General features: G+C 49.3%; 1 protein-coding gene across 1 annotated transcript in view; it reads right to left on the minus strand.

Annotated features, from left to right (window-relative positions):
* Positions 1–15,550, minus strand: part of LOC311137640 (excitatory amino acid transporter 1-like) — a gene marked incomplete at its 3' end in the record, with an annotated part of 40,631 nt that extends 25,081 nt beyond the window's left edge. The window contains exons 1-8 of the mRNA XM_084172153.1: positions 15,289–15,550; positions 14,132–14,269; positions 13,674–13,881; positions 13,524–13,566; positions 13,247–13,375; positions 12,928–13,112; positions 12,506–12,739; positions 11,987–12,181 (exon numbers count right to left, since the gene is read on the minus strand). Coding sequence (XP_084028279.1) covers positions 11,987–12,181; positions 12,506–12,739; positions 12,928–13,112; positions 13,247–13,375; positions 13,524–13,566; positions 13,674–13,881; positions 14,132–14,269; positions 15,289–15,508 — 1,352 coding nt within the window. The 5' untranslated portion in view covers positions 15,509–15,550. The remainder of the gene's footprint in view (positions 1–11,986; positions 12,182–12,505; positions 12,740–12,927; positions 13,113–13,246; positions 13,376–13,523; positions 13,567–13,673; positions 13,882–14,131; positions 14,270–15,288) is intronic.
* Positions 15,551–16,589: the final 1,039 nt, after the last annotated feature.

The raw sequence follows: 16,589 nt of genomic DNA on the forward strand, positions 1-16,589 counted from the left end.
GGGACTCCTCCACCGCCATCCTCCCTGCCCGCACCATCGGCTCCGGAACCCAGAGGAGTTCGGCTCTCGCTCCCGAGGGCCTACGATGGGACCGCGGCCGGGTGTCAGGGATTCCTTCTCCAGGTGGAGCTTTACCTGGCCACCGTGCACCCGGCGCCCTCGGGACACGAGAGCGTGTCCGCCCTGATCTCCTGCCTTTCCGGGAAGGCGTTGGAATGGGCCAACGCAGAGTGGAGGAGAATCGACGCGAACACCATCACCTACGACGAGTTCTCCCGCCGCTTCAGGGCGGTGTTTGACCATCCCCCGGAGGGGAAAGGGGCGGGGGAGCGTCTGGTCTGCCTCCGGCAGGGGAAGAGGAGTGCCCAGGAGTTCGCCTTGGAATTCCGTACTCTAGCGGCGGATGCAGGGTGGAATGAGCGGGCTCTCATCGATCACTACCGATGTAGTCTACGCGAGGACGTCCGTAGGGAGCTGGCCTGTAGGGACACCAGCCTCTCGTTCGACCAGTTGGTCGACATGTCCATCAGGCTGGATACCCTGCTAGCTACCCGCGGGCATCCCGAGGGGGGTCCGTCCATTTCACCCTCCAGCGCCTCCGAGCCGTGCCCCATGGAGCTCGGGGGCGCTGGCGCTAGAGAGAGGAGGGGTCGGCTTACGAGGGGGTCCATCTCCTGCACCAACTGTGGTCGGGGAGGACACACCGCGGCTAGGTGCTGGGGATGGCCTCCTAGGGGAGAGGACGACAGGTCCCGCACTGGGGAGTCCTTCCAGGTGAGTAGGCGCCCCACTCACCCAGAGCTCTCTGTTGCACATTTCTGTATACCTGTGCGTTTTCCACAGGTAGCACCTCATTCCCAGCATAAGGCGCTGGTAGATTCAGGCGCGGCTGGGAATTTTGTTGATAAGAAGTTTTGCTTAGCCTTAGGGATTCCCCTTCTTCCAGTTGACGTTCCCTTCCCCGTTCATGCCCTAGATAGCCGTCCGTTGGGTGCGGGCTTGATCAGGGAGGTCACTGCGCCACTTAGGATGTGTGCGCAGGGGCGTCATCAGGAGATGATCCAGCTATTTCTGATCGACTCGCCTGCGTATCCGGTGGTGCTGGGCATGCCCTGGTTGAGTACCCATAACCCATCTATTTCGTGGCAGGAGAGGGCTCTGATGGAGTGGTCTGCCCAGTGTGTGGGTCGATGTTTAGGCGTTTCCGTAGGGGCTACCTCGTGGAGAGTCCAAACCAGGTGCCCGCATTGCACGTTCCCCCTGAGTATGGGGATTTGGCTATTGTGTTCAGTAAGTCGAGGGCGACGCAGTTGCCTCCCCATAGGCAGGGAGATTGTGCGATAGACCTCCAGGCAGGAGCTGCGCTCCCACGGAGCCATGTGTATCCTCTGTCTCAGGAGGAGAAGAGAGCTATGGAGACGTACATAGACGAATCTCTGAGACAAGGATACATACGGCCCTCCACTTCCCCTGCGTCCTCGAGTTTCTTTTTTGTGAAGAAAAAGGATGGAGGATTACGCCCGTGCATTGATTACCGTGGTCTCAATCAGATCACGGTGAAGTACAGTTATCCACTCCCGCTGATTGCGACCATGACGGAGTCATTGCACGGGGCGCGTTTCTTCACTAAATTAGATCTCAGGAGCGCGTACAACTTGGTGCGCATTAGGGGGGGCGATGAATGGAAGACAGCCTTTAGTACCACCTCGTGCCATTACGAGTATCTTGTCATGCCATACGGGTTGATGAACGCTCCTTCAGTTTTCCAATCCTTCGTGGATGAGATCTTCAGGGACATGCAGGGGCAGGGGGTGGTCGTGTACATCGATGACATTCTCGTGTACTCGCCTACGCGAGTCGAGCATGTGGCCCTGGTGCGCCGAGTGTTGCGGAGACTGTTGGAGCACGACCTGTATGTCAAGGCAGAGAAGTGTCTGTTCTTCCAGGAGTCGGTCTCCTTTTTGGGTTATCAGTTGTCTGCGTCAGGGGTGAAGATGGAGGTAGACCGGGTGTCAGCCGTGCGTAATTGGCAAACGCCAACCACTGTGAAGGAGGTGCAGCAGTTTTTGGGGTTTGCGAATTATTACCGGAGGTTTATCTGGGGTTTTGGACAGGTGGCAGCTCCCATAACGTCTCTTTTGAAGGGGGGTCCGGTGCGTCTGCAGTGGTCAGCCGAGGCAGACAGGGCGTTTGGGAGGCTGAAGGACCTGTTTACCTTGGCTCCGGTGCTGGCGCATCCGGATCCCTCTTTGCCATTTCAGGTAGAGGTGGACGCGTCAGAGGCCGGTATAGGAGCCGTGCTGTCGCAACGGTCCGGCGCGCCACCTAAACTCCGCCCCTGTGCTTTTTATTCCAAGAAGCTCAGTCCGGCGGAGCGAAACTATGACGTGGGGGACAGGGAGCTGTTAGCCGTGGTACAGGCCCTAAAGGTGTGGAGGCACTGGCTTGAGGGGGCTCAACACCCTTTCCTCATTTTGACGGACCACCGTAACCTGGAGTACATCCGGGCAGCGAGGAGGCTGAACCCTCGCCAGGCGAGGTGGAATATGTTTTTGACCCGGTTCACATTTAAGATCACGTACATCCCTGGGTCACAGAACGGTAAGGCAGACGCACTGTCTCGGCGGTATGACACGGAGGAGAGGTCCGTGGAGCCCACTCCCATACTGCCGGAGTCGTGTCTGGTGGCACCGGTAGTGTGGGAGGTCGATGCTGAACTCGAGCGGGCGTTACGCACCGACCCTAGTCCACCTCAATGCCCGGAGGGTCGGAAGTACGTTCCGCTTGAGGTTCGGGATCGATTGATCTATTGGGCTCACACGTCACCCTCCTCTGGACACCCTGGTATCGGCCGGACAGTGCACTGTCTTAGTGCCAAGTACTGGTGGCCCACGTTGGCGAGGGATGTGAGGGTTTATGTTTCCTCCTGCTCGGTGTGCGCCCAGTGTAAGGCGCCTAGACATCTGCCTAGGGGTAAGTTACTACCCCTGCCCGTTCCACAACGACCATGGTCTCACCTCTCGGTGGATTTCCTCACTGACCTTCCTCCTTCACAGGGGAATACCACTATACTGGTCGTTGTGGACCGGTTTTCTAAGGCCTGTCGTTTGCTCCCTATGCCGGGCCTTCCTACTGCCCTGCAAACCGCCGAAGCACTATTCACCCATGTGTTCCGGCACTACGGGGTACCCGAGGATATTGTGTCTGATCGAGGTCCCCAATTTACCTCCAGAGTCTGGAGAGCTTTTATGGAGCGGTTGGGGGTCTCGGTGAGCCTCACCTCGGGTTACCACCCGGAGAGTAATGGGCAGGTGGAACGCGTGAACCAGGATGTGGGGAGGTTTCTTAGAACATACTGCCAGGACCGGCCGGAGGAGTGGGCAAGGTACGTTCCCTGGGCCGAAATGGCCCAGAATTCCCTACGCCATTCCTCCACTAACCTAACCCCTTTCCAATGTGTGTTAGGTTACCAGCCGGTTCTGGCACCTTGGCAGCAGAGCCAGATCGAGGCTCCTGCGGTGGATGAGTGGGCGCGGCGCTCGGAGGAGACATGGAACGCTGCACACGTCCACCTGCAGCGGGCCCTCCGTCGTCATAAGGCGAGCGCCGATCTCCACCGCAGTGAGGGACCGGTGTACGCACCTGGTGATAGAGTCTGGCTCTCTACCAGAAACCTGCCCCTCCGCCTGCCCTGTCGGAAACTGGGTCGGCGGTTTGTAGGGCCATTTAAAGTCCTGAGAAGGTTGAACGAGGTGTGTTACAAATTACAACTACCTGTTGAGTATAAAAGTATTAACCCCTCGTTCCATGTGTCTCTTCTCAGGCCGGTGGTAGCTGGCCCACTCCAAGAAAGTGAGATCAGGGAGACTCCTCCGCCCCCATTGGACATCGAGGGGGCACCGGCGTACTCCGTGCGGTCCATCTTGGATTCGAGACGTCGGATGGGGGGTCTCCAATATCTAGTGGAGTGGGAGGGGTACGGCCCGGAGGAACGGTGCTGGGTGCCGAGGAGAGACATTTTGGACCCGTCTCTCCTGACGGAATTCCATCGTGGGCACCCGACGCACCCTGCTCCGCGTCCTCCTGGTCGTCCCCGAGGCCGGAGTCGGCGCACGTCTGGAGCCGCGCGTCAAGGGGGGGGTACTGTCACGGTTTCGGCCGAGGCTGCCTCTCTTCCTTGCTCGGGCAGGCTTCGGCGTTCGTCGTCTCCGGAATACTAGCTGCCACCGTTGCATGTTTCTATGTTTGTTTGCTTTTGTCTGATTGTTGTTACACCTGTTATCGTTTAGTGTAATTAGTGTCCTATAAGTTCTCGTTGTGTTTGTCTAGTGTTGTGTGTGATTGTTTTCACTGTCGTGCGCTTAGCTTTTGTATGTACAGTTTGCTCGGTTGAGCTGCTCTCCATTCTGTGTTTTTGGAGTAATTTGTCGCACGTATTTTGTGCGCCCGCTTTATTTCGCCGGTGTGCGGAGTTTCTCGCCTCAGGGCATTTGTTTTCGTGCTGTGTTTTGTTGCCAAACAACTAAAGTATTTTGGACTTACTTTGTGCGTCCTGTGCCTGATTCCACCACCACACCCACCTACAGCTACACTGACATCAAGTAGGTCTCTGACCGCATTTATTTCTCTGTTTAGGCTGCATACTCACAGCAGGTCCATAAAAGAGATGGGAACTTCTCTTTGGTGTATGGGTCGCTCAGGTGGGTGTCCAGGTTATAGGTTTAGGGATCTTTCCATCATGATAGGACAATGAAAAATTTGATTAGATGTATACTATATTTTAAAATGTATATCCCTCATCTACACAAAATTGAAAGCTCTCTCTCACTACCCCTGCTCATAGACCCCCGGTCGGCTCTGGGATATGCAACCATTTCCCCTCTCACTCACTTAACGCCGCACCTTTTCAAACACAAAAATGCACACCACATGGTTGACTGCGGAAGAAATGAGCAGAGCGTGCAAACGCACCCGCATCCACATCTGCCGCAAGGGGGAAAGGACGCCAGAGAGAACACAGGACCAACCACAACAACCATCTGCCAAAACAACAACCTCCCACCAAAAAAGCCATGTTCTAATTATTTGTATTTAAAGATGTATTATTCTGCTTGTTATGTCGTTTTATCCTTTTATAAAATAATATACTTACTATAAATGTTATTTAATATTACAATCCCTATCATTGCTAGTATCAGGTGCTCCAATATTCGACTCCTCTATTACAACTTTTAGAATAGCCATGGAGTAGTCTTTGTGTCTCTGAACATTTGGTTGTCAATATATAGTTTATCCACCACGAGTGCAACACGTTTCCCTTTTAATCTGTTTTCCTTGAAGATTGGATACAGAACTTTGCGCCTTTCTACAATCTCCCTCGGGAACTGATCATTCATGCCTATTTTCGTGCCAGCAAGTCTTTTTCCTAGGCTTTTCACCATAGCTTTATCCTTTAAAAAAAGCAAATTTGGCAACGATTGGGCGCTCATATTTCTGTCCTCTTTTTCTGAAACGGTGTACACGTTCGAGTTGGATTTTATCGACAGCCTCGAGTGGGATTTGTAGCGCTGTATGCAGGAAGTCCTTCATAATATTCTCTGTTAATTCTCCCTCCTTTTCCTGAATGCCCGTAAGTACTAGATTTTCCCTCATCGATCTTGTTTGGATGTCTAGTAAGGCTTCTCTCAGAAGGTTGTTCTCCTTTTTTAGTTCCTTAACGTCCGTTTCCATTTTAGAGACTGTCACTTTTAATTATTTGGTTTCTTTCTCCATTACCAAAGCTTTTTCGTCACTCATTTGAAGACTCGCTTTCAACTCTTTTACGTCTTTACTGACCAATTCTAGTATGCCCAATTTGTCATTTATCGACTTCAACAGGTCGCTTTCCACACTTACCATACCCAGTGGTGAAAAGCATATATCATCTGTATCAGTCGATGAGTCGCGTTTCCTTTTGGGGATCGGCTCTCCACGCTTGTCTTCAGTCATGTTTGGGTGTTGCGTGTTGTTGTAATATTTGTCGATATATTTCTCTAGCCTTGTGATCTGTTTTGTGTTATTATCCAGATTGAATTATATTAACTACGAATATATGAAATGCTAATATTTAGTCTAACTTACTGATTTTTAATATTATGTTTTTATCTTGAGGTGTTTTGTACCGCTTTCTATTCAATACGCCAAATAAATTCATTAAAAATCCTACAATGTGATTTTCTGGATTTTTTTTCCTCAATTTGTCTGTCATAGTTGATGTGTACCTATGATGAAAATTACAGGCCTCTCTCATCTTTTTAAGTGGGAGAACTTGCACAATTGGTGGCTGACTAAATACTTTTTTTCCCCACTGTATAAACACTGGTCTTTACCCACACACTCACACATACTTGCACTAACACCCCAACACACACATAGACACACACACACACACACTACATACACCCACATACACGTAACAAGCACACACACATACTGACGCCACACACACATTTTCACACTCACCACATATGCTGCTGCTACTGTCTATTATCTATCCTGTTGCCGAGTCACTTTACCCCTACTACAGTATATGTACACACAGTGGGGAAAAAAAGTATTTAGTCAGCCACCAATTGTGCAAGTTCTCCCACTTAAAAAGATGAGAGAGACCTGTAATTTTCATCATAGGTACACGTCAACTATGACAGACAAATTGAGAAAAGAAAATCCAGAAAATCACATTGTAGGATTTTTAATGAATTTATTTGCAAATTATGGTGGAAAATAAGTATTTGGTCACCTACAAACAAGCAAGATTTCTGGCTCTCACAGACCTGTAACTTCTTCTTTAAGAGGCTCCTCTGTCCTCCACTCGTTTCCTGTATTAATGGCACCTGTTTGAACTTGTTATCAGTATAAAAGACACCTGTCCACAACCTCAAACAGTCACACTCCAAACTCCTCTATGGCCAAGACCAAAGAGCTGTCAAAAGACACCAGAAACAAAATTGTAGACCTGCACCAGGCTGGGAAGACTGAATCTGCAATAGGTAAGCGGCTTGGTTTGAAGAAATCAACTGTGGGAGCAATTATTAGGAAATGGAAGACATACAAGACCACTGACAATCTCCCTTGATCTGGGGCTCCACGCAAGATCTCACCCCGTGGGGTCAAAATGATCACAAGAACGGTGAGCAAAAATCCCAGAACTACACGGGGGGACCTAGTGAATGACCTGCAGAGAGCTGGGACCAAAATAACAAAGCCTACCATCAGTAACACACTACGCCGCCAGGGACTCAAATCCTGCAGTGAAAGACGTGTGTCACGATCGTCTGAAGAAGCGGACCAATACGCAGCGCGTGGAGTGAACATGATGACTTTATTTAATAAAGCAACCACGAAAAAACAACAAATGACGATAGTGAAGTCCTCTGTAACACTGACAGAAACATGGAACAAAACCCCACAAAACCAAGGAGAAACCACACAGTATAAATATGGCTCCCAATCAGAGATAACGAGCCGACAGCTGACACTCGTTACCTCCGATTGGGAGTCATATGACTAATCAAGCACAATCACCAAACATAGAAATCAACAACCTAGACACCCCAACATAGAAATACACCCAAACAAATGAAAATGAACAACCCTGGCTCAAATATCAAAGTCCATGGAGCCAGAGTGTCACAGTACCCCCCCCTAAAGGTGCGAACTCCGGGCGCACCAACATAAGGACTAGGGGAGGGTCTGGGTGGGCGTCTGTCCACGGTGGCGGCTCTGGCCCCGGTCGTGATCCCCACCCCACCACAGTCACAACCTGCTTCAGTAGCCTCCTCCCAATGACCACCCTCCAACTAACCCCACCTGGACTAAGGGGCAACACCGGACTAAGGGGCAGCACCGGACTAAGGGGCAGCACCGGGATAAGGGGCAGCACCGGGATAAGGGGCAGCACCGGGATAAGGGGCAGCACCGGGCTAAGGGGCAGCACCGGGATAAGGGGCAGCACCGGGCTAAGGGACAGTACCTGACTAAGGGGCAGCACCGGACTGAGGGGCAGCTCCGGACTGAATGGCGGATCCTGGCTGGCTGGCTCTGGCGGATCCTGGCTGGCTGGCGGATCCGGGCTGGACGGCTCTGGCGGATCCTGGCTGGACGGCTCTGGCGGATCCTGGCTGGACGGCTCTGGCGGATCCTGGCTGGACGGCTCATGGCTGGCTGACGGATCTGGCTGCTCATGGCTGGCTGACGGATCTGGCTGCTCATGGCTGGCTGACGGATCTGGCTGTTCATGGCTGGCTGACGGATCTGGCTGCTCATGGCTGGCGGAAGGCTCTGGCTGATCCTGTCTGGCGGACGGCTCTGGCTGATCCTGTCTGGCGGAAGGCTCTGGCTGATCCTGTCTGGCGGAAGGCTCTGGCTGATCCTGTCTGGCGGAAGGCTCTGGCTGATCCTGTCTGGCGGAAGGCTCTGGCTGATCCTGTCTGGCGGAAGGCTCTGGCTGCTCCTGTCTGGCGGAGAGCTCTAGCGGCTCCGGTCTGGCGGACGGCTCTGAAGGCTCATGGCAGACGGGCGGCTTTGCCGGCTCAGTACAGACGGGCAGTTCCTGCGGCGCTTGGCAGACGGACAGTTCAGACGGCGTTGGGCAGACGGGCAGTTCAGACGGCGTTGGGCAGACGGACAGTTCAGGCCCCGTTGGGCAGACGGGCAGTTCAGACGGCGTTGGGCAGACGGACAGTTCAGGCCCCGTTGGGCAGACGGCAGACTCTGGCTGTCTGAGGCGCATCGTAGGCCTGGTGCGTGGTGCCGGAACAGGAGGTACCGGGCTGAGGACACGCATCTCAGGGCTAGTGCGGGGAGAAGCAACAGGGCATGCTGGACCCTGGGGACGCACCGTAGGCCTGATGCGTGGTGCCGGAACTGGAGGTACCGGGCTGAGGACACGCATCTCAGGGCTAGTGCGGAGAGAAGCAACAGGGCATGCTGGACCCTGGGGACGCACCGTAGGCCTGATGCGTGGTGCCGGAACTGGAGGTACCGGGCTGAGGACACGCATCTCAGGGCTAGTGCGGGAAGCAGGAACAGGGCATACTGGACCCTGGGGACGCACCGTAGGCCTGATGCGTGGTGCCGGAACTGGAGGTACCGGGCTGAGGACACGCATCTCAGGGCTAGTGCGGGAAGCAGGAACAGGACGCACAGGACTCGGGGAACACACAGGAGGCTTAGTGCGTGGTGTAGGCACTGGTGGTACTGGACTGGAGACAGGAGGTGGTGCCGGATATACCGGACCGTGCAGGCGTACTGGCTCCCTTGAGCACTGAGCCTGACCAACCTTACCTGGTTGTATGCTCCCCGTCGCCTGACCAGTACAGGGAGGTGGAATAACCCGCACCGGGCTATGTAGGCGAACCGGGGACACCATGCGTAAGGCTGGTGCCATGTAAGCCGGCCCGAGGAGACGCACTGGTGACCGGATGCGTGGGGCCGGCCTCATGACATCTGGCTCAATGCTCAGTCTAGCCCGGCCGATACGTGGAGCCGGAATGTACCGAACCGGGCTATGCCTGCGTACAGGAGACACCATGCGCTCTACTGCGTAACACGGTGTCTGCCCGTACTCTCGCTCTCCACGGTCAGTCCAGGGAGTAGGCGCAGGTCTCCTACCTGACTTCGCCACACTCCCTTCTAGCCCCCCCCCCAAGAAATTTTTGGGTAGTACTCTCGGGCTTCCAGCCTTGCCTCCGTGCTGCCTCCTCATATCGCCGCCTCTCGGCTTTAGCTGCCTCCCGCTCTTCACGAGGACCGCGATATTCTCCCGGTTGATCCCAAGGCCCCTCACCATCCAGAATCTCCTCCCATGTCCATGAATCCTTTATGGGAGTCCATAAATCCTGTGTAGGTAGGTCCTGTTGCCGCTTGACACGCTGCTTGGTCTTTTTGTGGTGGGTTTTTCTGTCACGATCGTCTGAAGAAGCGGACCAATACGCAGCGCGTGGAGTGAACATGATGACTTTATTTAATAAAGCAACCACGAAAAAACAACAAATGACGATAGTGAAGTCCTCTGTAACACTGACAGAAACATGGAACAAAACCCCACAAAACCAAGGAGAAACCACACAGTATAAATATGGCTCCCAATCAGAGATAACGAGCCGACAGCTGACACTCGTTACCTCCGATTGGGAGTCATATGACTAATCAAGCACAATCACCAAACATAGAAATCAACAACCTAGACACCCCAACATAGAAATACACCCAAACAAATGAAAATGAACAACCCTGGCTCAAATATCAAAGTCCATGGAGCCAGAGTGTCACAACGTGTCCCCCTGCTTAAGCCAGTACATGTCCAGGCCCGTCTGAAGTTTGCTAGAGTGCATTTGGATGATCTAGAAGAGGATTGGGAGAATGTCATATGGTCAGATGAAACCAAAATAGAACTTTTTGGTAAAAACTCAACTCGTCGTGTTTGGAGGACAAAGAATGCTGAGTTGCATCCAAAGAACACCATACCTACTGTGAAGCATGGGGGTGGAAACATCATGCTTTGGGGCTGTTTTTCTGCAAAGGGACCAGGACGACTGATCCGTGTAAAGGAAAGAATGAATGAGGCCATGTATCGTGAGATTTTGAGTGAAAACCTCCTTCCATCAGCAAGGGCATTGAAGATGAAACGTGGCTGGGTCTTTCAGCATGACAATGATCCCAAACACACCGCCCGGGCAACGAAGGAGTGGCTTCGTAAGAAGCATTTCAAGGTCCTGGAGTGGCCTAGCCAGTCTCCAGATCTCAACCCATAGAAAATCTTTGGAGGCAGTTGAAAGTCCGTGTTGCCCAGCGACAGCCCCAAAACATCACTGCTCTAGAGGAGATCTGCATGGAGGAATGGGCCAAAATACCAGCAACAGTGTGTGAAAACCTTGTGAAGACTTACAGAAAACGTTTGACATGTGTCATTGCCAACAAAGTGTATATAACAAAGTATTGAGAACCTTTTGTTATTGACCAAATACTTATTTTCCACCATAATTTGCAAATAAATTCATAAAAAATCCTACAATGTGATTTTCTGGATTTTTTTTCCTCATTTTGTCTGTCATAGTTGACGTGTACCTATGATGAAAATTACAGGCCTCTCTCATCTTTTTAAGTGGGAGAACTTGCACAATTGGTGGCTGACTAAATCCTTTTTTCCCCACTGTAGCTACCTCAATTACTTTGTACCCCTGCACATCGACTCGGTACTGGTACTCCGTGTATATAGCATGTTATTTTTACTTGTTATTGTTATTCGTTATTCACTGTGTATTTATTCCTTGTGTCACTATAAAAATATATGTATATATATCTTTAACTGCATTGTTAGAACAGGACCTGTAAGTAAGCATTTCACTGTTAGTCTATACCTGCTGATTACGAAGCATGTGACCATGTATATATTTTTTTATGTTGTGTTTGCTAGGGATGTGACACCACTCTGGCCCCCGAGGACTGGAGTTGCCCATCCCTGAGCTAAACCAACACTCCATGGTAGAGGTCATCCGTCTTGGGTAGTGAAGTCAATAGAAGAAAGCCAATAACATGGAGTTCGGCATAGACCACAAAATCCATCTTAACAAGACCACGAAAACACCTTGTTATTTTCTCTCCTCTAATGTAGTTACAAAATTAGATAATATGCTTTTGTATACCCTTTCCAAGTTGAGATTTTACAAAATTATTTATTGTTAAAAATAACTTGATAATTGAAAAATACTTCATACTTAAAAATAACTTAATAGTTGAAAAATACTTAATACTTAAAAATAACTTCATAGTTAAAAAATACTTAATACTTAAAAATAACTTCATAGTTGAAAAATACTTAATACTTAAAAATAACTTCATAGTTGACAAATACTTAATACTTAAAAATAACTTCATAGTTGAAGGTCTAGCTCTAGCTCATTCATAGCATTGTGGCTTATCAGATTAATGGTATCTTAACACACACCTGATGGTGAGGATTTGGCCAAAGCTGAGTTCCATGTCATTGACCTGGGCAATGAAGATGGCTGCCACAGCCTCGTAGAGGGCAGTGCCATCCATGTTGATGGTGGCACCCACGGGTAGCATGAAACGTGTCACTCTCTTGTCCACACGGTTGTTCTCCTCTAGACAGCGGAAGGTGATGGGCAGGGTGGCAGAGCTATGGCAGGGTGGCAGAGAATAGAGGACGTTGTGAGATCATAATAGTCCAAACAACAACTAGCAGTGTTTCCCAACTCCAGTCCTCGAGTATCTCCAACAGCACACATTTTTGTTGTAGCCCCGGACAAGCACACCTGATTCCACTTGTCAACTAATCGTCAAGCCCTCAATGAGTGGAATCAGGTGAGTTTGTCTGGGGCACAAACAAAAATGTGTGCTGTTGGGTGTCCTGGAGGACTGGAGTTGGGAAACGCTGAACTAGAGGATGTCCGCAGGGCAATGAATTAGCTACATCTGACCCTGAATCAGTTCCTACACCCACCTAGAGGATGTCCCCAGGGCAGTGATGAGGGCCTGCAGCAGGCCAGCGATGAAGGTGTATGGGTTCTTCCTGGTGATCAGGAAATAGAGCAGGGGCAGGACGAAGAGGCCGTGGATGAGCAGACCCACAATGACAGACACCGTGTACATCCCCAGCTGACCTCCCACCTCGGCCAGGTTCTTCATCTCCACGATCTTACCTGCTATCAGGAACAAGATGCCCACTGGAGCGTACCTGACGGAGCGAGAGGGAGGAAAGGAGATAAACGAGAGAGATATTTGTATGATAGCCCACACTACCTAACACAACAATTCCACCGAAAGCAACTGTTTTGAGAGATATACTGTATGTTCGAAATAATGGTAAAGGCACATACGAGTACATTAACGCGTTACTTTGTAACCACTAATCTGACTACTAACCAGATGATGATGGCCACCAGGCGCATGATGGCTTCATTGAGGCAGTTGAATAAGTCCCTGAGAGCCTGTCCCTGCTGCTTCATGGTGCCAATGACCAGGCCGAAGCACATGGAGAACACTACCAGACCCAGGGCGTTCACCCCGTTAGAGGAACCAGACACTGGGATCGTCTCCACCACTGTCTCCTGGAGCACGAGGAGAACAACCACTCACATCACATTTACATTTATACTTATCCAAAGTAACTGTAGCACTTTTTCCCCCAAAGGACTTTACATTGGGGTAAGTCACCCCACCACCACCGATGTGTATCACCCACTTGGATGGTCTGCAGCACTCTGCTCATGTTAGCAGCCAAGGCAGCCTCTGTAGCGTTTAGGGAGTCAGTCAGGTTGAGGGAAACGGTCACGTTCTTGGTGTAGATGGTCTTCTTGTAGACTGTTTTGTACTGGGCGAAACAGTGCATGCATTGAATACATGTATGTATTGTACAAGGAAAGAGTATCAGTCCTAAACAATTTATTTGGTGAGTAAGCATTTTAACACAGTGTATTGAAGAATAGCAGCTTGATCAATTGGCAAGTGAATTCCCTTACCTGCTTGAAACAGGCTTCCACCAAATTAGGTGGGAACATGTTCCTGAAAGATAAACAATGCTGAACTATTATCACAGTGAATAAAGGACAATCAATTATTAATATCTTCTATTGACTTACTGTCATTGGGATCCTACAGTAGTTACTCACCTAATGAGATCCAGGAAAGCGTCAGCTGCTTGTACCGGCTCTATGGTACCGCTAGAGGCCACTGGGCTGTCCCTATGGCCTTTCCCTGGTTTGATGACAATCACAATGACCATGCCAATGAAGACAGCGATGAGGGTGGTCACCATGTAATAAACCACAGCCCGCATTCCCATCTTCCCAGACACTTTGCTGTCCAGAGAGGAAATACCTGCAAGACAAGACAAAGTTAATAATTTTCTCCTGAATCCTCTAGGTACTTCCACAAGACTACTACTGTACCAACTAACTTTGAAACTCAAAATAGCAAGACGTATGGAAAATGTAGAGTAATAACATGCAGAAGGGGTGAGAGATCTCCATGAAATGTAAATCATTTTGAGTTTGACAAAAGCAATACATACTGTAAATGCAAATCATTATAATGATGCTAAGAAAGCAGAAGTCCTGTGACCAGCTACCTGTGACCAGGCTGGAGATGATGAGAGGCAGAACCAGCATCTGCAGCATCCTCATCAGCAGCTCTCCAGGGAAGGCAAAGTACTTGATCTCCCTGAGGGTCAGGTTGTGGGGCCGCAGGGCGAAACCCAGCATGACACCTGGACACACACAGGAGACATGATATAAAGGCTGGAGCATTGATGAAGAATACTGTATGTATTTCAAGTCTTCTTGACACAGGAGTCTACACTTGGGGGCTACAGCTCATATACCTGTGTAATAACACTGCAATTACTATTGTTTTTTTTTTATTAACATTGTATTAACTATAAACAAACAATCAACAAACTAACCATTGATGTGGAAAAGTATCACTATACTTCATTAAAAATCAAAGTTCTTCCAGAGTTTTTGTAGAATTAAGATAGACTTTATTACACAGAGTAACGTGAGCCGAGATGGTCTGCAGACCACCTCCCGTCTCCCTCTCAGCTCTCCATTTATATAGTCACATTCACACACATCCTAGTTTAGAGCCCCTCCCTCTGTAGTTCCCCCACCATTATCTTCAGTTTCCCACTCTCTACTGCTCCGCCCACTTCCTTAGTCTATGATAGCGGCTACATTTGACTTCTCTTCAATTTAGAAACAATATTATTACAATCAATCAACCCTTGTCATTCACAAATAATCATGTTCAGTTTTAAACTGTTAAACACCGGCTCTCCCTGGCTTGACCTAAAGATTGATTGTTGGACATGACAGGTCCACACTCAATCTCTCAAACGTACACAAAACCCCACTCCTCCCTCCTGTCATGCTGTAATTACTCATGATTAGTCTAAACTCTGTTCAACTCTGGCGTCGCTCTTTGTACTTTGTTTGAGGAGAAATGAATAAGGTAACAGTCTGGTTTCAGTCTCTGATAAGGTAGGACAGCCATGGATTAGGTAAGAGCGAGCAATTCGACCCTAGGTCAGATCCCCACTTCACACACAGTGAAATGAACCAATTAAGTTCTTGCCTAGCAACAGAGAATTCTAACTATATGTTCGTGATTAACTCAGTTTTATCTCATAGTCCACTAAAAAATCCCCATCACCATAACCTTAGCCCTAACCCTTAACCCTTAATCCTAACCCCAATAAGACAGTAACAAAGTATTTTGTCCACTTGCCCAGAGCCACTGCTGCGATGGTGAGGAGGACAAAGAGGTTGCGTCTCAGGAAGCCCTTGACGCTCTCCTTAGTGATGGAGCTCATCGTGTCTTTGCCACTGGCCGATCTCTTCTGCATGGCCCTACTTAGCCGCCGCCAGAGGCCTCGTTCAGGGAGGGTGGGCTTGTCGGCGTCCTCGTTCAGGAAAAGGCTGGCGGTGTTGGCGGACTTCTCATTCATAATAAGCTCCAGCACCTGGTCCAGGAGGCAGGTTTCCTGTGAAACTGGAGGAGAGGAGATGGAGGAGACTATAAGCATTCTGTTATAATGCAATGAAGGAAAAATGTGTATGAAGTTCACATGACTGCTTGATAGAGGAGTTGGTTGGAAATATTGATATCAATTCAGCAACGCTGAAGTCAGAAAATAATTCAAATGGATTGCAAAAGACCACTCAAGAACCTGATGGTTGTTGCTAATACTCAAACAGTGCTGGATGAGCGTTGACTAAATGCATGACAAATACATACAGTGCAGTATCACAGCTCTGCATTGAAATTGTAGTTATTTTCTGAGTTATGATCCTATCATCCTACCTGGTCCAAGGCAATCCTATAAGGCAAGTAGTGTAGCTGTGACCAGGCTAGCATAGAAATGGCCCCATTTTGTTAGAGGTGATGGTATTTCATGCCTAACTTACAAGAAAGCCTTGAGCCTCTTCAAACTATCCTGCTAAAATATGCATGAACACAGAGTACCAACTCTACAGTATGATTCTAACATGTAAAAGCCAGAAGCAAATCACAGCTTTTCTATGCAACAAGTTTTGGAAACAAAGAAGCACAATCAATGTCGGAAATCAAACAGCACAGTTTGGTTGGTGCTGAAAATATCAACTGGTCCCTTAAACTCCCACTTCTTTTCAAGCTGACTCAAACTGCCTTACCTTTAACATCCCACTGGGCAAGATTGTTTCAAAATAATTTCAATAACAAAAATGTGATGTGATGACGTTGAATCAATGTGGAAAACTGATTGGATTTGCAAAAAGTTGTCAATGTAAGGGAATTTAGTATTTTATTTCAAACAACTTTTCACCTAAATCCAATAACATGGTGATTTTTTGTTTTGGTTTAATGTTGAATTCACGTTAGTTGACAACTTAACCAAATGTAAATCAAAACTAGATGTTGAACTGACTCTTTAAACATAGCATACTCACCACTCATGGTTTAGTCCAAAGCCTAGATACAACAGACGCGGTCTACCTGTACTGTCAGAGCCTCAGGGCCAAACTGACTGGAGGTGACAGTTCGCTGAT

The sequence above is a fragment of the Coregonus lavaretus genome, assembly GCF_964263955.1.
Source record: "Coregonus lavaretus genome assembly, chromosome: 11".
Taxonomy (NCBI): Eukaryota; Metazoa; Chordata; class Actinopteri; order Salmoniformes; family Salmonidae; genus Coregonus; species Coregonus lavaretus.